Source organism: Hippocampus guttulatus, chromosome 12 (genome assembly GCF_054856545.1).
Source record: "Hippocampus guttulatus isolate MCC_2025c chromosome 12, RoL_Hgut_1.0, whole genome shotgun sequence".
Taxonomy (NCBI): Eukaryota; Metazoa; Chordata; class Actinopteri; order Syngnathiformes; family Syngnathidae; genus Hippocampus; species Hippocampus guttulatus.
Genome location: NC_141272.1, coordinates 14,757,273 through 14,783,007, shown reverse-complemented (window position 1 = coordinate 14,783,007; position 25,735 = coordinate 14,757,273). Strand labels below are relative to the sequence as shown.

Genomic DNA, 25,735 nt, shown 5'->3' with positions numbered 1-25,735 from the left:
GCGTCACTCATTACACGGCCATTGTGCCGGCCCCCATTATCATGCACACTCACGGCCGTCTTGTGTATTCCGGCCCCGCGCATGCATGACATCGCACTACAGTACACTGCGTTACGTTACTTGGCATTACGCTCGATTGTTATATCAAATTCTAGTTGGTAACGTGACAGAATTACGCTGTGAGAAAGCAATGTGTTTTTAAAAAAATATCCTTTACAGAAAGCAGTAGTCCTTACTTTATATTTCATTTGCAAATGCGTACAAGAAACGAAATGGACGTCAAAGTCCACAGGGGAACGTAAAACGATCGAATTGTTTCAAATGACGACAAGAACGAAGGAGTAATTTTATTTACACGTTGCAGGCTAAAAAGAAGCAATCATGAAATATTTCTTGTAGATGCAAAAAAACAAGCAAACAAAAAGTTCAATGTGTATAATCTCAGGCCAAAAATAACTAAGCGAATAATGTACCAAAAAAAGAAAATACAGTACTAAATTTGCCGATATGTCACAGCTATAATAATAATAATAATAATAATAATGAAACATATTTTGTTGATCTTAGTTGGCCTTTTACATTAGAATTTTTGCTTTTATATTTTTCATATTGAATCTATTTAATTTTGGTTGCATGCACTCATGAAACCAGCAATTTGAAATAAACCACTGAATTCTATATATTTTTTTCAATTGAAGTATTGTATTTATTTTAATTATATATTTAATGTTCGTTTATCAATGCACACCCACACACCCTTCAATATTTCAATGTATAAATTAGACATCTTGCATAGTTATCATATACTCATAATGATAGTCTCAATGTGCGTTCACATCATAATTGGGCTATTTAATTACTGCTATATGCTCTTGTGCATGCAACGTGTTGTATTGTGCCATGTTTCATGCCAATAGAATTGAGCGTTCGCCAATAGTCTTCTCTGAGTAACGTTCAAATTATTGATATTACGCATGCGCCTGAGTGACGTGGGCTGATTTGATGGCCTTTTTTAAGGCAAATTTGCAGCCTTGTAAATGTCTTCCTTTTGCCAACGTGTGAAAGATTCCAAGGAGGTGACAGCCGCGGGAATTAACGACTTTCACGCCAACACCCACCTAACAACTATCAAGTGCCGCCCCCCTCCCTCCCCATCCCAACCCTCGGGCCACAAACTGACGGACCTCTGCCCGCCCCCCTACCAACACTTGCCATGCTGACAGTTTTAACTTGTTTTCACTTTTGTGGGTATGCCATCTGAACTTTTAATGGGCTTTTGAGAGGGTGGGGGCCAAAGGGGGTGGTGGTGGTGGTGGTATTGGAGGTCCTGCCTGCTACAGCCGGGGTGGCCGCCGGTCCGACCGGGCCAATAAACAGCACGCCAGGGGGCCACATAGGTCTTTTTTTGCAGGGGCCTCCTTCCTGACTCCATATTGAAATGTGCAGGAGAGGAGGAAGGGGGGGGGGGTATCGTGGGCGGGGTCCAGCTGTACCTTATAAAGGACTGGAAGTGGGACCGGCCGCTGTCCTCACGCCGTCCTGCGCTACCGCCTGACACGCTCCGGGCCTGCTCGTCACGCCACGGGCCTCCACGTCTGCACACAGCTGGGAAACAATGGACCCATGAACTTTGAGTCACTTGACACAACTTTCCACGTTAACGGAGTTTTTTTTTTTTACGTGTCATCAAGGATTGTAACTTTTTTTTTTTTAACAGGGAAAAAGTGTTAAAGTGCGAGTAGCTCATCCGGTTCCTCTCAGTGTTTCTTTGTGGGGATGTTGAGCTCTGTGAAGATGGAAGCCCACGACCTACCTGAGTGGAATACTTTCTACAGCGAGGCCAGCGAGGTAAGGACAAGAAACCCTTTTTTTCTTGCATAAATATTGCTACATAAATGTAAACACGTACAAAAAATATCTTATTATTGTTGCCTGGTAAATGCAAGCTGTATTTCTTTTTTTAACTTAGGGGGGAAACTGACTTCAACTCACTCATTAACTTAATTCTCATTTAATCTGTACAAATATTTCGTTTCTCAAATGAAGTGATATTAAATTATGTAGTCAAATACGAAAGGATGACCAATAAGTGACTTAATGAATATGAATGCATTTTTATCAAAAGTGAACATTTAAAACCGTATACACAATTCAGTACATATATTTCTTTCCTAAAACAATATAATCAATCATTTAAAATACATTGAAGAGTCCAAAAGAACAAAAAGATAACATGTATTTTTACTTGCCAAAAACGTGGAGTAGAAAATGTGTATACAAGTACGTGTGTATATTTAGAGGCCAAAATAGCACAGCAAAAATAATTGCGTGTATTTTCTATGCCAAAGGGGAAAAGAAATGCATAAATAAATATATTACAGGAACGGTACAAATAGTTAAATGTGTATTTTTTTTATCTTGTAAAGGCAAAACCAACAGAAAATACGTTATATATTTTATAGGCCAAAATCCTACAATAAAGGATTTGATTTTAGGGTATATGAATAAATCTGACTAGACTCGAAATGTACTTCAAAAGCAGGAACAACTTACAAAACAATTATATTTACTTTAGAGGCCCTCAAAAACATTAATATATGTCAAAAAGAAGCAAGAAAAAATGCCGAAGTAAAAAGAATTCCACCTATATGTCATATTCCAAATTGAACATGACAGATTTTTTTCCCCCAAGTCGATCAAAAATGAAGCAATTGTTCACATTTGGTGACGTAATTGCAGTTGGTTTTACGGAGACACATTGAATTCAGATCCAGTCTGTAAAGCAGTTTAAAGGCATAAGTGGTTAAAGTTGGGCTGATAATTAAATTAAAAGTGAATGTAATCAACTACTGATGAAATTACCACGTTGGTAATATTTAACCAAAGTGCGCGTGAAGCCTCAACTCGCCTCACTTGGAATTTTCCGCGACGTTGTATATCTTATCGTGAGCCATTTTTTAAAATTTCAATTTTAGACATTTATATATATATATACACATACAGATATACATATACACTTAAAAAACATTTTAACACAATTTGTAAGACCGTTTGGAGCTACTTGCGTTTTTCCGAGCACGGAGAGGTGGGTGGGGGGTGCGTGCGGAGCATCGTGACGCGCTTTTTACGCACTTTGACGTTCACGCGTGAGTGTGAAATCCGCGCGCACTGAGAGCTTCATTGTGCATTGACAAGAAGAAGGAGAAGAAGCCACTCACGAAAAGGCACCTTCACAATTTCCAGAAAAAAACCCCTTCATTTTAGTTGTTACTCCAATTTTGGGGGAACTGGGGAAAAAGAAGCTAATCACAAAACTGGGGAGAAGCTGGCAAGGCCACAAACCTGACTCCAATCTTGGGACGTCACTCGCGAGGCCACACCCCTTAAAGGCAAACATCCAATACATGAATACAAAAATACAACAATGATCAGAAAACAATTGTTCTTGGGCAGCTACAACTGATTAAGGTGGTGGCTTGCAAGGGGGGAGATGGATTGGTGGGGGGGGGGGGGGCATGGGCACCTTTTTACATTTTTTAATCAGGAATAAATACAGTATTATTAACGTCAAATATAAAAACATAACCGAACAAAAGAGGTTGTAACCTGCATGGTTTCATCAAATGTAATTGCTATTCACTGTTGTATCCGTGTGCTGGTTGTCCTTTAAAAGGGGGCGTGGCCTAGTGAGTGACATCATGGGCTGGAGTCGGAGTGGCTTCTTGCGTGCATTTCCATTTTGAATTAGCGGGTTTGACGATTAGTCGAGTTCAAGAAACTCTTGGCTCTCCTTGCCCATGTGCAGGGTATCAAACAGTGGTCCATTTGTTTTTCACTTCACTTGAGCAGTAGCAGCTCTGATGTTCAATTGCAACTCAAATTTTGGCGCACAACACAAAGAAAAAAATACAAATCGACCAAGCAACTTCTCAATAAAGTTCGGCCACTGGTCGCGTATGTGCTTTATGATTGGCTGGCAACCAGACCATTGATTGTCTTTGTGCACCCTGGCATTGACGATTGACCAATCCATTGTTTGTAATCCAGTGTTCTCAAAATGACTTACAAATATTTAGATAATGAATCGTTTCAATACCTTTTTTAATTTGAAATTGGCCAATTCCTCAGAATTTCACCTTCTAAACAGGAAACACGCTCTGACAAATCGGCACTGGGTCATATTTTTGATGCTGATTAAAAAAAAAAAAGCCTTTACTTTTTTGTTGTTTTTGTAGCCCATCAGGTTTTTGAGATATTTTCATTTTTTGTTTTTAAGTTTGACCTACAAAATGCGCATTTGTACTACACATTGTAATCCCTGATATTTCAGAAAAAAATGAATGAATGAATACGGGATGTGCTGGAGAAAAAAAGACGATGAAAGATTCGGAATCAGCGCAAAAAATTCAAACCAGCCCACGGTGCATCCTGCCTAAAAGTCAGCTGTCAAAAGTCACTCGCCTCACTATTGAGGAAAAGCACAATAGAAAATGGATGGCTGTATTGCTAATGAACTGCTGTTGTCTTTCAGATGTATTCCTCGCCCAGCAGCATGAACTCCGCCCTGGCTTCCGTCAGTTCCATGGGCCCCATCAACAGTTACATCAACCTCAACCCGACGGGCGGCGGCAGTGGCGGCAGCCTGAACATGGCGTACCCTGGCTCGGGCCTCAGCACATCCCCACTGACCTCCATGGGCTCGGGCCCGGCCCACATGCCACTGTCACCGGTAGCGCCCTCCCTGGGCTCGGGCTCACTCACCCAACTGGGCCCGAGCGCCACCCAGGGCTCCCTGTCCCACTACGGGAACATGGGCCAGTCCATGAGCCAGCTGGGCTACCCGTCGGGCGCCTCTCTAGGCCGCGCCGCGCACAAGGAGATCCCGCCCAAGCCGTACCGCCGCTCGCTGACACACGCCAAGCCGCCCTACTCATACATTTCGCTCATCACGATGGCCATCCAGCAGAGTGGCAGCAAGATGCTCACCCTCAACGAGATCTACCAGTGGATCATGGACTTGTTCCCGTACTACCGGGAGAACCAGCAGCGTTGGCAGAACTCCATCCGCCACTCGCTGTCCTTCAACGATTGCTTCGTCAAGGTGGCCCGCTCGCCCGACAAACCGGGCAAAGGCTCCTACTGGACTCTGCACCCACAGTCGGGTAACATGTTCGAGAATGGTTGCTACCTACGACGCCAGAAACGCTTCAAAATCGACGACAAGGTATCCAAAAAAGCGGCAAAGGAGGGTGGTAAGGCGGGCGACCGCAGCCCGGCGGGCGGAGGCTCGGACGAAGCTGACTCGGCCCACTCGGACAACTCCCACCCGGGTTCGTCCGACGACCAGTCACTACCCCGCGGGACCGCCGGCAACGCCTTGCTGGTGCCGCTCGACTGCCCACCGCCACCTCCCGCCCCTACCGCCATGCCACCCACCTCCTCGGCTGCCATCTTCCACTCCCAGTCCACCCACCTCCTACCCAGCCCGATGGGGCCGCACATGGACCTACAGAGCGACGCCCTCAAGTCCCTGGACCCCCACTACAACTTCAACCACCCCTTCTCCATCACCAACCTCATGTCCAATGAGCAGAAGATGGACCTCAAGTCCTACCAGGACCAGGTGATGGCGTACAACAGCTATGCCACTAGCGGCTCACCTGTGGCCGCCAAGCAGATCTACGACAGCCCCGGACCGGCAGCCATGGACTCTGGTGCCTACTACCAGACTCTCTACAGCCGCTCCGTGCTCAACGCATCGTAATCTAACACAATACAAGATGGAAGCTTGCTGAACAGACTCTAAAATGGCCAACGTGTACGCAAAGCCATCTGAGCCTCTTTTCCATATCCTTGAGATCCATTTTAATGTCCGTGTACTAGTATGTTCGTTAGCATCGCTAGGAAGACAATTCTACCCCTGGAAGAATGATTGTGTCTTACTCATAATGTTTTTCTCCATGACTTGCGTCCTCCCAGTACGTAATGAAACCTTACTCATGAACTACTTAGCTGAACAGTAACACTAGTAGGCCCAACTGGACAATTCAGCGCCCAATTAGAATATATAAAGAAAATGGAATGCATGCTCAAATGCAGTTTGAGAATTTATTCCACATCCTTGAGATCCATCTTCAGGTCCATGTACTAGTACCCTCTTTCGCACATGAGTGGAATGCCTGTCTTAACGAGTAACGTTATTTCCCACTGCTGTCTGATGAGAAATGCTTCGTTCCACTACTTGTGTCACTTTTGATCTCCTAGTATGCAATGAAATCTTACCGGTGACCATTACAAGGCCCAAGTCATCGGCATGCGGCATACAATAGTAGACTCCTTATCGAGGTTTTATTCCATATCGTATGCCTCCCATATCCTACTTGTGGAGGCAATGAGCATACTAGTCGATGAACTTGATGCTGGTTATCATGGACCTGGGATAAATGCTCAGACGGCTTTCCCTAGCCACATTACGAAGGACCACATGTTTTTCTTTCCCCCTATGGAGACTCTCTGGTTACATCCAACGATGAAGATAGATTTTGTACAAAGTGTAAATAGCGGGAATGTGTGTGATAGTGTGCGTATGCGTGAGTGTGTAAAATGGGTATTTGCATTTATTTATAAAGGGAATAAATTTTAATATATCTTATATTCTGCTTTGTCCAAACAGTTACAAACATGTGCTTCAGGTGTTACTTTCACACTTCATGTTACAAAAGCCTGTTTTCATCACATCCCGTACCGCTTGCCCCTTTTTAGTTTTAATCTGGAATAAGTGATGTTCTGGAATGATTGAATATTCTGGGATGCCGAATGTTATGGGACACAGACATTCTAGTGTGGAAAGGTTTTAGAATAGGTATGTTCTGGAATAAATAAATGTTATGGGGCAGGAATATCCTGGCAGAGAAAAATACCGGAACTGTAATATTCAGAAATTAAGGGATATTCGGGAATAAGAAATGTTCTAAAATTGGGAATATTCTGGTCTGGAAAAAATGTAGAATAGAAATGGTCTGGAATATGGGGATGTTCAGGAATAGGAACATTCTAAAATAAGGAATGTTATGAGAGGGTAATATTCTGGTGTGGGAGAGGTCTTGAATATGAATGTTCTCGATATTAGTGCCCTGGGATAAGCATTGCTTGGAAATAGGAATGTGTCCTGGAATTTAGGGATGTTCTGACAAAATGATTGTTCTGGTATGGGACACAGCTAGAATATGAATGTTCAAGATTCTGTTCGGGGAATGTTCTGGAATAGTATAAAGTTCCTGAATGAATGACTATTCTGGAATAAGGAATGTTATGGGAAAGGAATGTTCTGGTCTGGAAAAGATCTAGAATAGGAATGTTGAGGAAAAAGTGTTATGGGAATATTTCGGAACACACGTTTCAGAATAAATGACTATTCTGAATTAGGGACACAAATGTTCTGGTACATCCAAAATCTGGAATAGGAATAAAAATGTTCTGGAATATGGGGATGTTCTGGAATTGTAATGTTCCACAATAAATTACAACTCTGGAAAAAAGGAATGTTATCGGACACGAATGTTCTGGTATGACAACATTCTAGAGTAGGAATGTACTTAAATATGAATATTCTGGAAAATGGAAGGTTTGAGAAAGGAAATAGATGGACTATGGGGACATTTGGTCTGAGGGTTTTCGACGAGAACACCATTCAGAATAGATGACTATCGTGGAATAAGAAATATGGGACAAGAATGTTCTGGTATGGCGAAATGAGTGAATGGAAAAGTTCTGGGGTACAAATATTCTCGAATGAGGAGTGTTTGGGAAGATCAAGGTTGTTTTGGAATATGGGGATGTTTAGAGGAGGGAGGCAAAGCAAACTGTGGTAAAAACTTTCAAACAACGCATTTAATTTCCCCCTTGTTACCTGTTTAAGTGGGTTGGCTTGGACCAGGCCAGTCGTCAACGGGGAGTGCGTGTGTGTATGTGTGTGTGTGAAGCTAGTTACTAATACGAGAAGAGAGGAGAGATGCACTATGGGAGATTTACATACAGTACTTTGCACTATGGAGCTCCCACTGGCCAGGTGGGCTGATAGTGTGCGTGTGTGTAAGTATATGTGTGCGTGTGTGTGTGTGTGTGTGTTACAATACTGAGCGGGGCGGTCTCTGAGTTTAGCCAAACGTGTCACATTGCGGTCCAAAAGTGCCTTTTCCCCCCTCTTTTTCAACGAAGTGAAGGATGATAAAAGTTCAGGTCACATGACGGATGACAAATTGTCATATTTAAGCTATGTGGTCGCTTTTTGTTTTCACAAACTACTTTTTTTTTAACTGTGTGTGTCCTTTTAATATATTGTTTATTCTTCTCAATGTGATGGCCATCATTCATATTTCTTAATAAAAAAAGGTTTAAATGGGAAAAATGCGTTGTGTTTTCATGGCATTTTGTTCATTGTACATTTGTGTGGGCAAATTCTGTGTTTCAAGAGTATAATATTACAATTGGATCATATTATAGCAAAATATATATATTTTTCCCCCTGATAAAGAGGGCTCTATTTTCGTAGACAGTAAGGTTGGCTGTAAAAAAATGGCGCAGAGGTGATTTTGTGTGCAGGTCCAAGTGCAGTTAAGTGTGTTTGGGAATTTGGCAAACCATGCTGCACTATGCACACGCACACGCACACGCACACGCACACACACACACACACACAATATATATATATATATATATTTTCCAAACCGCTTGATCCTCATTAGGGTCGCGGGGGGGTGCTGGAGCCTATCCCAGCTGTCTTCGGGCAGTAGGCGGGGGACACCCTGAATCGGTTGCCAGCCAATCGCAGGGCACACAGAGACGAACAACCATCCACGCTCACATTCACACCTAGGGACAATGTAGAGCGTTCAATCAGCCTGCCATGCATGTTTTTGGAATGTGGGAGGAAAACGGAGCACCCGGAGAAAACCCACGCAGGCCCGGGGAGAACATGCAAACTCCACACAGGGAGGCTGGAGCTGGAATTGAACCCGGTACCTCTGCACTGTGAAGTCGACGTGCTAACCACTGGACTACCGGGCCGCCTATATATATATATATCCCTACCGTAACGATCCCGGAAACCAATGAGCTGATATACGCTTCAGCATCAGTGATCCTTGAGATGCTTGGCTATAAGAGCAACCATGCAAGCCATGAGATACGTTACCCACCATGGAAAAGACGGTTGGAGGCTAAGATCAAGGCGGCTCGGAAAGATGTGAGTCAATTGACTGAGGCCCAGAGAGGTGTGATGAAAAGGCCGATACCCGAGAGGTACATCCAGATGACCATACCTGAAGCACTCGAAACTGCCAAACAAAGGCTCCAAGCCTTGTCCAGCCGCCTAAAGCGATACACAAAAGAGAATGAGGCCAGACGAATAAACAGGCTGTTCGCAACACAACCTGCGAAAGTGTACGCTCAGTGGCAGGGTCCTAACAACAGAGCTGACCCACCAAGACTGGAAACTGAAAGGTACTGGAAAGGCATATGGGAGAAGGAGGTTGCACATAACAGCAGTGCACAATGGCTGGTGACCCTGAGAGAGGAGCACAGCAGCCTCCCTGAACAGAACCCAGTTACCATAACAGTGGCAGACATACAGGAAAGAGTCTCAGATATGAAGAACTGGACAGCACCAGGCCCGGACATGGTCCACACCTACTGGCTAAAGAAACTCACAGCACTCCATGAGCGCCTAGCAGCACAAATGAACCAGCTGCTGAGGGATGGGACTCACCCAGGATGGCTAACCGAAGGGCGAACGATCCTGATCATGAAGGATCCCTCAAAGGGTGCAGTCCCATCCAACTATCGGCCAATAACCTGTCTCTCCACAACATGGAAGCTCATGTCAGGCATCATTGCGGCTAAGATAAGTGGACACATGGATCAATACATGAGCGAAGCACAGAAGGGCATTGGTAGAGATACCAGAGGAGCCAAACATCAGCTCCTGGTTGACAGAACAGTCGCACAAGACTGCAGGTCCCGACGTACCAACCTGTGCACAGCCTGGATTGATTACAAGAAAGCCTATGACTCGATGCCACATGCATGTATCACTGAATGCTTGGAGTTGTATAAGGTGAACAGGACCCTAAGATCCTTCGTTGCGAACTCGATGAGGATGTGGAAAACCACACTTGAAGCCAATGGCAAGCCACTTGCCCAAGTGTCCATCAAATGTGGCATATACCAAGGTGATGCACTGTCCCCACTGCTGTTCTGCATAGGACTGAACCCCCTAAGCCAAGTAATCACCAAGACAGGCTATGGATACCGCCTCAGAAATGGAGCTACAATCAGTCACCTCCTCTACATGGATGACATAAAGCTGTATGCTAAGAGCGAAAGGGACATAGACTCCCTGATCCACACAACCAGGATCTACAGCAGCGACATCGGGATGTCATTCGGGCTTGAGAAATGTAGTCGGATGGTGACTAAGAGAGGAAAGGTAGTCCGCACTAAAGGGGTCTCACTCCCTGAAGGAACAATAGCAGACATTGAGGACAGCTACAAGTACCTCGGTATACCACAAGCCAATGGCAACCTCGAACTGGCAACAAGGAAAGCGGCTACGGCCAAATACCTCCAGCGAGTGAGGCAAGTCCTAAGAAGCCAGCTCAATGGCAAGAATAAGACCCGGGCAATGAACAGCTATGCCCTGCCAGTGATCAGATACCCTGCAGAAATAATAAGGTGGCCAAAGGAAGAGATTCTGACCACGGACGTTAAGACCCGAAAGCTCCTAACCATGCACGGAGGGTTCCATCCCAAATCCAGCACCCTGAGACTGTACGCAAGCCGAAAGGAAGGAGGCCGGGGACTAGTGAGTGTGAGAGCCACTGTCCAGGATGAAACATCCAAGCTCCATGAATACATCAAGGAGAAGGCTCCAACGGATGACGTACTCAGAGAATGCCTCAGACAATGGGGAACAGAAGATGAAGCGCTGGAAGAGGGACCATCATGGGAGGACAAGCCCCTACACGGGATGTACCACCGGACCATAACTGAAGTGGCCGATCTCAAGAAGTCCTATCAGTGGCTAGAGAGGGCTGGCCTGAAGGACAGCACAGAGGCACTCATCCTGGCTGCTCAAGAGCAGGCCCTGAGCACCAGAGCCATTGAGGCCCAGATATACCACACCAGACAAGACCCAAGGTGTAGGTTGTGCAAAGAGGCACCTGAGACGATCCAACACATAACTGCAGGGTGTAAGATGCTGGCAGGGAAAGCCTACATGGAACGCCATAACCAGGTGGCTGGCATAGCTACCGAAACATCTGTGCGGAGTATGGACTGGAAACCCCAAGGTCAAAATGGGGAACACCTCCGAAGGTGGTGGAGAATGACAGAGCGAAGATCCTGTGGGACTTCCAGATCCAGACTGACAAGATGGTAATGGCGAACCAACCAGATATCGTGATCATAGATAAAGGGCAGAGGAAAGCCGTTGTAGTGGATGTAGCGGTCCCAAGTGATGGAAACATCAGAAAGAAGGAACACGAGAAACTTGAGAAATGCCAAGGGCTCAGAGAGGAGCTGGAGAGAGCCTGGAAGGTAAAGGTGACAGTCGTGCCTGTGGTGGTCGGAGCACTCGGGGCAGTGACCCCCAAACTAGATGAGTGGTTGCAACAGATCCCGGGAACAACATCGGACATCTCAGTCCAGAAATGTGCAGTGCTGGGAACAGCAAGGATACTGCGCAGAACCCTCAAGCTTCCTGGCCTCTGGTAGAGGACCCGAGCTGAATGAGGGACGGACACCACCCGAGGGGGGGTGAGACGAGGAATTTTATATATATATATATATATACACACACATATATATATATATATACAGTATATATATGTATATATATCAGTGGTTCTTAACCTGGGTTCGATCGAACCCCATGGGTTCAGTGAGTCGGTCTCAGGGGTTCGATGGAGCCTTTGCCATGAAGGTTAAGACACACACGACTCAAGATGTCAATTAGTTATGACATGCCCGCTTGGCCATCACTGGCTGCAGATGATCACATGACATTGCTTGTCCAATCAGTACTGTGGGAAATTTAGTTCGCTTTGTTGTCAATGTGTGACTATCGTGGTAGTACGTCGTAATTTTTTTTTAAAAAAGTATACTTATCCCTTTAAATTGTATTAATTCTTTCCGTTTTTAATAAATGCGTTTTTTTTAAGATCTTGAATTTGTAAAAAGATATTTATTTTTATTTTTCACTCATGAAGGGTTCGGTGAATGTGCATATTAACTGGTTGGGTTCGGTACCAATAAAAAGGTTAAGAACCACAGAATTTTTAAAATATATACTGAAGTGCTACCGTGAACTGCGAGTGATGGTGGGCCCAGAAGCGCCACCAAGGTGGTCAAATGCTTCGTTTTCTTGTTGAGACAGCTCGGGGCCAAATGGACGCGGCGTGCAGCAGACTAAACATGGACGCCTCACACTGAGAGCCTCAAAGAGCAATCTGGGCGAGGGCCGTCGGCGGGTCGTTCGCGTGCGTATCCTGACCTCGGCGCGACCTCGACGACGAATCAACAAAGACGGCGGGAGAAGGAGCACGTTGGATTTTTGTCTTTTCGACGCATCTGACAACGTCCATCGCTTGGTTATGGGACGGCGTATGACATCCAAGTGCCGCACAAAGATGAGTGACGACCTTCAGATATTTTGGAGAATAGATGGAATTTTTGTAGACAAGCATTTATTTTTTCACAGACAAATTTTGCACTTTTGCTAATGAAATGTATTTTGATTACATGTATACATGTTTTATTGGAAACTACACAAACATTTCCCTTCAAAAGTTTTGTGACAATATATTCTTTTTTTTGTGTGCAAAACAAGGAGCAGCACAGCGTCCATTCAATTGTAGCAAAAACTGTTTAAAAACATGCTAAATTGTTTAGATATCCTTATGTCATTACTCTGTGTGCTTTTATCAAGAAAAATAGTGCCGTAAAGTGCTATTTTTCTGATTGAAACATTATGAAGACTTTTGTATTTGATTTTATTTTATTTATTTTTATGGGTAGGAGGCATTTCATCAGGGAAAGATGATTTGAGATGGTCATACTTCAAGGCACCGTTTTCACTTGAACCTACAAATGAAACTAAAAAAGTTTGGTCATCTCTTAGGATGAATGTTTTAAAAAAGGAGAAAAGTGGAAGCTGAAGAAGATTGACTTCAGGCTAAAGATGAAGAAGTTTTGCATGTGTACTGACAAGAAGAAGAAAAAGTAGGAAGAGGAGGAGGAGGAAGAGGGAAAGTGCACCACCGAGACTCTTGTAATCTTGTTGAATATTTGACCCCTGGGGCACAACAGATAACTCAACACTTGTGCACGCAATTACAGAACAACAACTGAGAAATGAGTCAAACCAACAACAAAAACATGACGGAACTAAAGAAATAAAAAGGAAAGAAGTTGGGACGGTGAGTCCTACAAATAAATAAAAAGAGAATAGAAGCTAAAAAGAGAGAAAGGTGTGTGCGTGTGCATGTGTTTTCAGGAGCTAAGATGCAAATGAAGCGGTGCATCCTGGATCCTGTTAGGTGGATGCTGTGTTTACTCTGCTTATAGCCTGTGGGGAGGGAGGGGTGAGGAGAGGGGGAGGAGGGAAGGATGGGGGGGTTGTGGAAGATGGAGGGGGGAGGGAGGGAAAGGGCCAGGCCAGAGGCATGAGGAGGTGGAGGAAAGCAGCACTTACAGTTCTGCCTTGGGGACATACGCTCCCTTTCTTATTGGATGACATGATGTGACACACACACACACTGCACAGCATAACTACTTACATACAGTACATGCCGTACATAAATTTAACATTATATTTGAACATGGATGTTGACTTTAAGTTGGTGTCATAGTCTGCGCCCATACAAAGTAGTCAAGGAAGAAAAGAAGTCATAACTAACTCACCCAAGTAAAATAATTCAGCACCAACTGACAAACCAACGGACTCATCGACATGGCACTCTTTAAATGGGAGGGGTTCGTCATTGGTCAATGCACCAACCCCAACACGTAGCATTTAGGAATCTTTCTCTTTCAAAATTCAATGTCTTCCTCCTTCATCCATGTGCCACCATTTTACGATTTTTCTTTCTTTTTTTTTTGATGCTACCAACCAACCAGTAGTGTCTTCTTCCTTTGTCAATAACACACCAACCAACTAAAGTATCTATGCATCAAAATGTAATTTCAGGAAGCAAGCAAGCAAACAACTAAAAGCAACACTGCATGAAAATGCAGTGCTTTCTTCCACGGTCCAATCACAATACAACTAACCAAGGAAGTGACCATGCAAACAAGCACGCAACCAACCGAACAAACTAACCAACCTCCCAACCAAGCAACCGACTCACTGACCAACCGACGAACTAACTAGCTAGCTGACTAGCTAGCTAGCTAGCCAGCTAGCTAGTCGGCCAACTAACCAACCAACCAACCAACCAACCAACCAACTATGTGCCAAAATGTATGTCTTCTCCTTTGGTCTATCTCTTGGCAGATCTATGGCATGGTCTATGCATGCCATAACTAACCAACCAACCAGCGAAGCAAGCAATTAATCAACCAGGACTGTTTTCTTTAGTTCATTTTCCAACTCAACCAACCAAGTGAACAATCAACCGATAAGCTAACTTCAGTAACTCTGCATCAAAATGAAATGACTTCTTCCTTGGTCCATGAGTGAAACAACTACAAACCGGCCAACCAACCAACCTACCAATTAAGTAAAGTAACTACATCATAAAGTAATGTCTTCTTCCTTGGTCTAAGTGTTAAATACCCAACCAACCTACTAACTAATTAACGACAATAGCTTTGCATCAAAACGCACTCGTTTCTTCTTTGGTCCAAGCATCAGTCGTTTTACAGTCTTTTTACTTTGTAATCTTGCTCACTTAGATGAAAATACAAGAGCGGACAAAGTTAATCATTATTTCGTGACTAAGTCTGCTTTGAAATGTGAATAAGGCCAAGTCTCCCTAATAGATGTCGCAACCCAACATTCATCGCTCTGATTGTGAACATTCACAAACTGTAGCACCACAGCAAACGCACACCTACACCTGTACATGCCAATCATAAAAAAACAGTCACATAGCAAAAGGATGCCAATTTTAACATTTAACCCCAAAATTAAAAAAAAAAAAAAAAACCCAAACACATATGCACTCACACACACACAAACATGTTGCGCTTGTGTGTCAGTCAGACTTTCAGATAAATGCTAGGACTTTGTCCTGTCGGGCAAGGTCGATAAAAAAAAAAAAAAAAAAAAAAGTTCCGGAGAGACACACGAACCAGTGTGATTGCGTTAAACACTAAAGGTAGGTGTGTGCCTGTGCGTGCGTGTGTGTGCACAGTACAGATGGATCGACAGCAGGCAGGGAAAAGGTGACCAAAAGGTTGCTGCTTGAACCCTTCAACGCGGTCCTGGTCATAACTTTTGGGCTGAAATGTTCTTCTACTTCCTCACTTCCGCCTATCCGCAAGTTGTGCCGCGCTTTTTCTTCTGACTTCCCCTTGCCGTGGCGCTGACCCACTTTTCCCTCCCTCCCAGAATCATTAAACGCTGTTGTTCTTGTCAACGTTTTGCTCTGTTATGACAGCACACCTGCGCGCCGAATCGCTCGCATAATCTACCACATAATACCATGTTGGGCATTTTTCTTCAATACCTGAGAGACAATCAATTCCTCTAGACATGCTCCCTCTTTATTATGCTAGTCATTACCCATCCATCCATTTTCCGATCCGCTTTTATCCTCACAAGGGTTGCGGGGGGGGGGGGGGGGTGCTGGAGCCTATCCCAGCTGTCTTCGGGCATTAGGCGGGGGAGACCCTGAACCGGTTGCCAGCCAATCGCAGAGCACACAGAGACGAACAGCCATCCGTGCTCACACTCACACCTAGGGACACTTTTGAGTGTTCAATCAGTCTGCCATGCATGTTTTTGGAATGTGGGAGGAAACTGGAATACCCGGAGAAAACCCACGCAGACACGAGGAGAACATGCAAACTCCACACAGCAAGACTGGAGCCAGGATCGAACCTCTGCAGTGTGAGGTTGACGCGCTCACCACTGGACCACCGGGCCACCCGCTAGTCATTATGTTGCTTTTAAATATTTAAAGGGATAGTTATGTTAACAAGATTTACGTGGAATCTACTAAGTAGTAGCAAGTTTAGTGTGCTGTGCAGCAGCATGGGTAGCGCTTCTGTAAAATAAAAACACTCTTCAAAATTGATTGCTCCTCAAATGAAGTCATTCATCATCAAAACTGCTCCCAAAAGAAAATTTTATTTCAGCCTTGTTTTGAGCCATATGCCTCCCTTGTTTCTTTCTGACTTTCGGGTTGAGTGAACGCTGGCGCGTTTTGGCTGCCGCTGCTCAACCCGTATTGTTTTGTGTTTTTTGTTATTGTAAAGTGTCCTTTGGTGTCTTGAAAGGCGCTTATAAATAAAATCTATTATTATTATTATTATGTACAGTACAGTATTGTACATTGCGGTGCATTTCGTAAAAGTGTCGAAAGTGTAGCACGTGTGGTAGGATGTATTCAATCCTTTATAGCATCATAAACGCCGATAGTAGCATTACGATATGTACTCTATCGTAATGTGCAGTAACACGTATAGTAGCATTTGTAGCACCGTTAATATGTACAGTATTTGATGATTTACAGAATTCTATCGTAAGTAGAATGTGTAATCGTGTGGACTGCATCTTAACATGTAGTCGTCGTATCTATAGCAGGATTTATAGTACAGTAGCATCGGGGATAGCAGAATGTATCATAGTAAATAGAGAAGCCCGTGTTTATCGTTTAGTGCATCACGTGCAGTAATATGTGTCGTAGCATATACTTTATTGTAATCTGTACTAGATTACATAGTAAAGTATTTCTAGTAGCATGTGTAATTGTATATAGTATAGTAGAACGCGCTGGATGTATTTTCGCATGTACAGGAGCTTTGGTAGCATGTGTAAGTTTAGTCGAGGGGCAGAGTACATTACGTATTACTTGGTGGGGGGTTTACAGGCAAGTTTACAATAGCGAGTAAGTTTGTTCTAAAACATAAGAAATAGAAGAGTGCCTGATCACATCTTCTGACTGGTCGCATGACAGCCCTTCAATTATTCAGACCCGAATTACTGGAGAGACAATATTTCACAATACTTCTTGTCACTCTACCGCAATAAATAGATAAATAAATAAAACAAAATAAACAATTTGGCACATTTGGCAGACATAATCCAATTTAGGGCAGTTTTTGCGCAATCAGGCCCCCAGTGCACTGGTGCTAAGGTGCGTTTTGAGCTGAGCGGTGCTCTGCCGGTGTCTTGAGGATGTTTGTTCATGTGTCAGACAGGAGATGTCAAGGCAAATATCCTCAGGACCAGAGAGGGAGGTGGGGGGGGGGGGGGGTCGGGTGATTTGATGAGTTTGGTAGGCGAGGGCAGCTCAAGGTGTTTTTTGTGACGGTAATTAACACTTGTGAATAGTTAGCAACTATCACCTGCAACACAACCACAAAACCGGTCATCATTCCTCTGGCACTCTTCTATTACGATTGATATTGATCTAATAAGCCAAAAGGTTCTACATTTCATATCATCAGGTTGAAATGTAGTTGTCGGACAGTGACGAGTGCTTTCAACAAAATCCGAGAGCACACCTTCAGACCCGTTTAGTCCTTGGACTGAGGTTTTTGTCTTTCCAAGGAGAACCGTCGGTATGTTTCCGCGGCAATCAAAACTCAAATCAAAAGATTGGACAATAAAATTGTTGCCTGACAGCAATGACTGCTTTCAACGCAATGCAAGAGAACGCCTCCAAACCTGACTAGTCCTTGGAGTGGGCTTCGATGTCTTTCGTACATTGATCCTCGTGCACATTTTAACCACAGTCAGATGATGATATTATAAAATAGTTGTCTGACTGGCTTGTGGTGACTGCTTTGAACACAACCCGAGAGCACGCCTGCAGACCCAACTAGTCCCTGGATTTTGCTTGAGTGCCTTCCAAACAAGATCCCAGAATACATTTCACCCACAATCAAATATTTAAGTTATTAAAGAGTTGTCTGACAGCGATGACTGCTTTCGCTAAAAAAAACAAAAAAAACAAGAGATTTCCTCCAGACCCACCTAGTCCTAGGGTTGAGCTTTGGTACCTTTCTCACAGAGATCCCAGTCTACCAACAATCAGATGATTAAGATTATACGCTAGTTGTGTGGCAGCAACAATTGCTCTCAACACCACAGGGGAAGCGATTGCCTAGTGTTAATGCAGGGGTAGGGAACTCCGGTTCCTCGAGAGCCATCTCATGCCCGTTTTAGATCTCTCTCGAGTTCAACACACCTGATTCAAATGATCAGATCATCAGTAAGCTCTGTAGAGGCCTGAAATGATCATGAACAATTGAATCGGGTGTGTTGGAGTAGGGAGGGATCTAAAACAGGCAGGATATGGCTCTCGAGGAACCGGAGTTCCCTACACCTGCGTTAATACCACAACACATTTGTGGCAGCGTTGTAACTGCTCCAGGCCCATCTGGTGCTTGGACCGAGTTTGATGCCTGTCACACAAAGGCCATAATCAGACTATAAAATAGTTGTCTGACAGCGATGACTGCTTTCAACACAACGGGGCAGAGGACGTGAGTGTCGGGTGTTAAACTTCACAACCTCGTCCCTGGATTAAATTTCCCTTGTTACGCTCGAATGATCTATCTATGCTGTTTGTACAAAACAGGAAAAGACTATTACGCTTCTGTTTAGCGAATTTAAATAAATGAAGCTGTGATTAATAACAGATGGAATGTTGATAGTGTGTATACGCGTACGTGTACGTGTGTGTATGCATGTGCGCATGTATATCTGTGTGTGTGTGTGTGTGTGTGTGTGTGTATATAACAAAGCATCACAAGTGTGACTTTGCAAATATGCCGACAACACAGATTAGTTAGCTGCAAATATTTGCAGCAAATCAGATAATTTGTGTTTCTTTGAGAGCAGCACAGACAAACTCTGATTGTTTAATATGGTACCAGCTCGACATCTCCTTGACTCACCTAACTGTCACTAGCCACTTCATTAGGTACACTAAGACATGCCTTCCAAGAAAAAAACAAACCAAAACAATAATGCCCACTTAATTGACAGCGCTGGAGACACACTCGACATGTCTGTTATTGTGCTGGTACATGTTTCGAAAAGTCGGGTTGCCTGAGAAGAGGGTCTCTTTAAGTGTACCTAATGAAGTGGCCGGAGGGTGTATTCTATGCCGTGTGAGGAAGCATACATGTGCGTGCGTGCGTGCGCACACACACACACACACACACACACATCAAGCCCTGAAGTTATCTTATCACTCATCACTCATCACAGGTGTGTTGAAGGGACTCCACCCATTACCGATTTCCATCTGGGACTCACTTGGACTCAGTTGGAGTGAGTGTGTGTGTGTGTGTGTGTGTGTGTGTGTGTGTGTGTGTGTGTGTGTGTGTGTGTGTGTGTGTGTGTGTGTGTGTGTGTGTGTGTGCGTGTGCGCGTGTGTGTGTGCGCGCAACTTCTCTGTTGGTCCCTTGACATTGACAACAAAGATATGGATTACAGGCAGAATATTTGATAGTTTTACAATATCATGTCTTTCAGTATTTGTTTCATTTTCATTTTAGAAAAAAGTCAGCCAAACTAGGCCATTGTTGTGCAGTTTGTTTGGGGGCTTAGGGGGGCGGGTGAATATTTGAATGTTTTTATGTTTGCCTTATGTTATTAGGATTAAAACAACATCGAACCCCCCCCCCCCCCCAAAAAGGCCGAAAAATCGGTCAGGCCCTGATCATCACCAACAGTTTCCTGGTGTTAGGATTCAACAGCCCCCTATCCAGGTGGATACATTCAACATCCACACACTTACTGGTGAAAGGGTTCAGAATACTTTTTTAAAAAAAATTGAATTAGGGTTAGGTTAATCAACACCCATACTTTTCCTAGTGAATAGACTTGACACCCACACTATTTTCAACAAAAGGAACATTTTAGCACTTATAAAGTTTGTGATGAAAGGGTTCAACACAAACAATAATTCTGGTGAAAGAGGCCAAAACCCACACTTTTTCCAGTGAAATGACTCATCACATTTTCTCTCGTGAAAGGGTTAAATATCCACATACAATATCTGCAGGTGAAAGGGTTTCAGGACCCCCACTTTTAGCAGTGAAAGGATTTTACAAACACACATTCCCTGATGAAGGGGCCCAGCACCCAAACATTTTCCAGTGAGAGAGTTCATCAACACCCACTGGAAGGCTTAAATACCCCAACTTTTCTCAATGAAAGAGATCAGCATCCCCACTTTTACCAGAAAAGTGATGAAATACCAACATTTTGACCCGTGAAAGGACTCCACACACATATTCCCGGCTAATGCATTCATTAAGGTCCACATTCTTGTTAAGGTGCAACACACTCTTCACCCATACTTTTCTCAGCTTGGATGGGCTGTGGGAAAGGGGCGTCCAAACTAAAAAGCTCTGTAAAAAACAAACCAAAGGTGGAATGTTTAGAAGGCAATTGTGTGCATTATATGGCATAGTGTACCGAATTACGTGTCCCATGGCCGTTGCGACTTTGGTCACACCATGAGAGAATCTTCTCGTGGTGACATCATCACCAGGGCAAAATGGCGCCACATATCGATTGAGCAGTGCTGAGCGGCTAGCATGATAGCGTAGCACCAGAAGGGGGTGAAGAGCAGAAGCGGTCACACCGGCGCGACAACACACTTCATTAACAGTGTGTGTGCGTGTGTGTGTGTGTATACAGCTGGACACACAAAACACACACCCACACATCAACAATAGACCAGGTCGCCAACAGCTGGCAGAATGAGCGCATGCGATGCACAATAATAGGAAAAGCCTCTCACCTGCCAGTTTTATACCGACGTCCTTTTTAGAATGTGCACGACTGTGTAAAATGAAGAATCTAGACAGCAAAGAATGAACGTTCAGATTTTCTTTTCTTTTTTTTAAACATCAAAACATGTATCGGACTTAAAGCGCTTTGTTTGCTTTACTATTGTGTCGTTGTAATTGATTTACTCGTTCAATGTTTATTATGGAATGTCTGGCAGCTGATGGTGTTACTTATGTAACAGCACTGGTGTCATTAACGGAGCCTGAATAGTGTTCCAAAACAATTTTTCATTTGGTTGATGAATGAACGATGTAGTCCAATAAATAATGATACATACATAGTGATTAGGTAGAAAGGAAGGAGTTCCAACATCCCAAAACTTTCACATTTTCACCAATACCATTTCACCCCATTCCACACAATTAAATGTCATTGCATATCCTTTTATATCATTCCACATTTTTCACCAACATTACACACATTTTCCCATAATCATTCGGTACCATTCCTAATCCTTTAATAGCAGTCCAAATCTTTCGATATTACTCAATATCACTCAAGATAATGCCATATTTTTCACCACGGTGATGCTACATTTTTACCAATAATTCAATATTATACATTATCATTTCATAACTTTCAATATTATCATCAGTATTATTGTTTGACTTTTGTTTCTAAAAGTGAATAATTTAAAAGATTAATTGTTTGGGTGGCGGGGGGGGGGGGGGGGGGTGTTAGTGAAAACTGCAGAGCTCCAGACCCGCTCTTCCATCCTCACAGGAATTCCATTCTTACTTTCACCCCTCTGTGACTTGATGTTGTTTGTACACCGCCTCCAATCGGAGGACCCCCGGACTGCCCCAATTAACAACCCGCTGTTGACCCGCAGCCCCCACCCCACAGCCCCCAACTTCCCACACACATACAGATGCATTGGGTGTGGTACCCAGCTGTGTCAGATTAGCGAGCCTCCGCCCCGGCCATTAAAACGGAAGCTTTGAAATTAACACTCACACACCACAGACAAAAAAAAAAGATCTCTAGGAAGAGGACACGTGCCAGCTCCAGAGGATGCGACGCCATTCTCGTGTCTGGTCCGAATCAAAACCCAACAAGCTACGACTCAACTCAACTTTATCTATGTTGCACTTTACAACAACCATTGCTGCATACAAAGTGCTGTGCATGAACATTGCGGCACGCAGAGTTAAGGTGCAGCACCGTGCCCAATTAACGTTAGCATGCGTGTTCTGGCATCCGTTTTGTTACGCGGTTCTGCAATGGCGACAGCAAAGTTGGAGTTGTTCATGTAAACAGGGCTTCATGGTGAGCATCAACTGAGTGGCACGGCTCAGCCCTGAGCTTACGCTAGGTATGCAAAGCTACGCTAACTTTTTGAAATCAGTGATGGGTGAGCAGGGTAGAAGGATGAAGAAAAAGTGAGAGGGAGAATGAGGTGGGGAGAAGATGAATGAATGAATGATGCTGTGTCTTGAGTACGAGTGTGCGTGTGTGTTACACTCAGGTGCACAAGCTCTTCTTATTTCCGGGTGAGAATGTGTATTTTGGCCCTCTGTAACTACCATAGAAATTGGGATACCATTTTATAAATACGTAATTATTTATTATTGTGAAAGCAAAACTTTAAATACAATACAACTTGATTTATATCAGAAATCTGATTGACAATTATGGATTTAAATTGGAAATCTGAGTTTTGTGAGACATTAGATTCGTCGTTGATTAGATTCTCAACTCAACTCAACTGTATTTAAAGAGCACTTTCAAACAGCCATCGCTGCATACAAAGTGCTGTACATGGAGCAATTAACATATACAACAAACAGTAAAGCAAATCGGTAACAAAGATGGTAGAAAGCACCGAACAGCAAAAGCAAGAACAAATCTAAGTCATGCTGAGTCGAATGCCAAAGAATACAAGTGGGTTTTGAGGCGGGTTTTAAAGATGGGCAGCGAGGAGGCTTGCCGAATGATCAGTGGGAGGTCATTCCAGAGAGAGGGACCAGCAACAGAAAAGGCTCGATCCCCTCTGAGCCTCCGTTTAGTTCTTGGTACTTCTAATAATGTCTGGTCCGCAGACCTGAGGCGCCGGGCAGGTGTGTAGGGGCGGATGAGCTCAGAGAGGTAAGGTGGCGCGAGGTCATTTAGAGATTTGAAAACAAATAAGAGGTTCTTGAAAATAACTCTCAAATGTATGGGGAGTCATTCTGGAAAGGCGTCTGATTTTTCTGAAATGAAAAAAGGAAAAAAATCTGTGAAATTAAAAATGATTTTGTAAAATTAAAAAAAAAAGAGGATGTCACTTTTTGGTGGAATAAAAAAAGACTCGATTTTTTCATAATAAAACAAATTGAATTTGAGCAAAAAAATTGAAATCAGAAATTGGATGGAGGAATCCAAATTTTGTGAAATTATAAAATTATTTTTGTATTGCATACATTTATGCAAACATTTAAAATAAGTACTCACTTTTTTTTAAAATAGCAATTGAAAATCAGATTTTGGTTAACAAAAAAGTATAAATGTTAAAATTGCTTTTGTGAAAACAAAATTATGAAAAAGAAATACTGAACTCAAAATCCGATTTTATGAAATTATTTTTGGAATTAATAACTTTTTGTGAAATTAAATGAAAAGTACTTTTGTAAAATATAACTTCTAAAAATATACCATTTTTGTGAATAAGAAAAAAATATATCTGAAATGGATTCTGTTATAAAAAGTTCATCTGGCCCAACGGAACGTGACTGCTCATCAACTGCCGATCTCTGCGACTATGGTTTAAACTGTCACAGAAAAAAAAAAACTACCATCGTGTGGTGTTAACAAGGAGGGGCCATCAACAGTTAACCCCCGAGGCTGCGTACAGGCGGGCCTTGCTGTATTTGAATAGTCGCCGCCTGCCTGCCTGCCTTATTGTTCTCCACCCACATCAAGTAATCCCAAACCAGAACCAAACATCACCTTGGTCTTTTCGTCTCTCCCTGTCAAACAAATTCCGTCAGAGAAACAGGAAGGTTCTACCTGAGCTAAATATTCCAACTCTGGCCGTTCCCAAGAAAGAAACCCCCCTTTCACTCTCACTACCTCCTGTCAAAATAAACACATTGCAAGCTCATTTAGCGTGTGCGTGTGTGTGAGTGAATGTGTGTGAGTGTGTGTGCGTGCGTGCATGTGTTATGTGTGTATATGTACGCACAAGTATTTATAACACACAGCGTGGTATCTGACATAAGCAGCGGCGTTGGGCCTTCCTGGCAGATAGAGGGGCCGCCGGTCGGCCGGCCCGCAGCCCGTCGGGGGGAACTTTCCTGGCTCGGGGAAGCCTTAGGACAATCCCACCTTTCATGGGGGCCGGAGAGAACGTCGCCGCCACGGGCCAGGGGAATGTCTCTCTCTGTCGCTCTCTCTCTCTCTACCTCTCTATCACTGCCCAAAACCCGCCATACTCCCCCAACTCACAGCAGAACGTCCTTGCCCCGGATTTTAGTCTATTCGAATCTTACTCAGCAAACGTATTCAAGTCATCAACTGATGGAGAATAATTTGAATGTTTTCAAATAAACCTCCCAATGATAACAGCAATTTTTAACCCCTCAAACATAAAACTGTATTTGGTACCGCTCCAAATTATATTATGTACAGAAGTGTTTGGAGACATTTTATAGGTTGTAAAGAACAGAAAATAATTGTTGAATTTGCAGCATGAGGAGGCTGTGGTTGCTGAAGTCAAAAGCTATTTCAATCAAAAACATTTTAACCACTGAAGTTACCTTTGAACAGAAAGGACTTCTTATTTGACAGACGCTTCGCAAGTCTGGCATCCATGTAACGCATGTTTTTGCAGAGGGCTTGAATTTATTTGCAGGATATCCAAATAGCCTCCCAATGCTGCTGGTTGGATGGGAACTTCCACACCACGAGTTTCTCCCTTTTATACCCATTACAGTCAATGATGCAGGTGTAGTGACTTCTATGTACACAATTCACCACCAACTGCAAACGTGTGAATGCGGTGTTTCATATGCTTGTCAGAGAGTTCACGATCATTTGGTAACGGGGTAGAAATAATTGCAGTCCCTTTAAGGACCGCCATGTTAGTCTGCTTGTTTCTATGGAAACGGACTTTCGGCGGGTCTCGTGTTGCGCGGGAAGTTTTTTGGTGTGCTAATAAAAAAACGACACACTCTCTCGGAGTGCGAACGTGAGAAATTGTCGCTTTCTTCGAGTTTCTACAATTTCCACACAGGGTTATTTTCTTGCAGCATGAGACCGTTCGCTGAGGAGCAACGTGCAACCCCGGATGCTGAAGATGTATGGAGCAGGCCATGGCCACCGTGTCCCAACAAGGCTGAAACGTCAGCAGGGAGGTAGCAGAGTCATGTTTGGAGCCGGAATCATGAGGAGAGAGCTGGTCAGTCCCTTTCACGTCCCTGAAGGTGTGAAAAATATGCGCAGTTTCTGACGAACTATTTTCTTCCACCGTACACAATTAAGAACGGAACTTTGCCAAATAAAGTCAACTTATTCCACAAGAAATTCCACGACATCACGGGCTGTTATGGGGACAGAGGTGCAGAAAATAAGAACACGGGCTCAGTTTGGCTTGAGCCACAGATGCTTCTACTCAAAGGAGCTCGTTCGCCTGCCAGTTGAGAAGAAGCACCTGTGGTCAAAGTCAAACCGGGGCAGGGTTTTTACTTTCTGGATTTGGATTTGACACCTCTATATGGC

At 43.7% G+C, this 25,735-nt stretch overlaps 1 protein-coding gene across 1 annotated transcript; it reads left to right on the top strand.

Annotated features, from left to right (window-relative positions):
* Positions 1–1,510: 1,510 nt before the first annotated feature.
* On the top strand, positions 1,511–8,401 carry foxa3 (forkhead box A3). Its single transcript, XM_086126048.1, has 2 exons — positions 1,511–1,848; positions 4,532–8,401. The coding sequence occupies exons 1-2, from the start codon at positions 1,777–1,779 to the stop codon at positions 5,762–5,764; spliced, it is 1,305 nt and encodes a 434-aa protein (XP_085982174.1). The 5' UTR covers positions 1,511–1,776; the 3' UTR covers positions 5,765–8,401.
* The last annotated feature ends 17,334 nt before the right edge of the window (positions 8,402–25,735 follow it).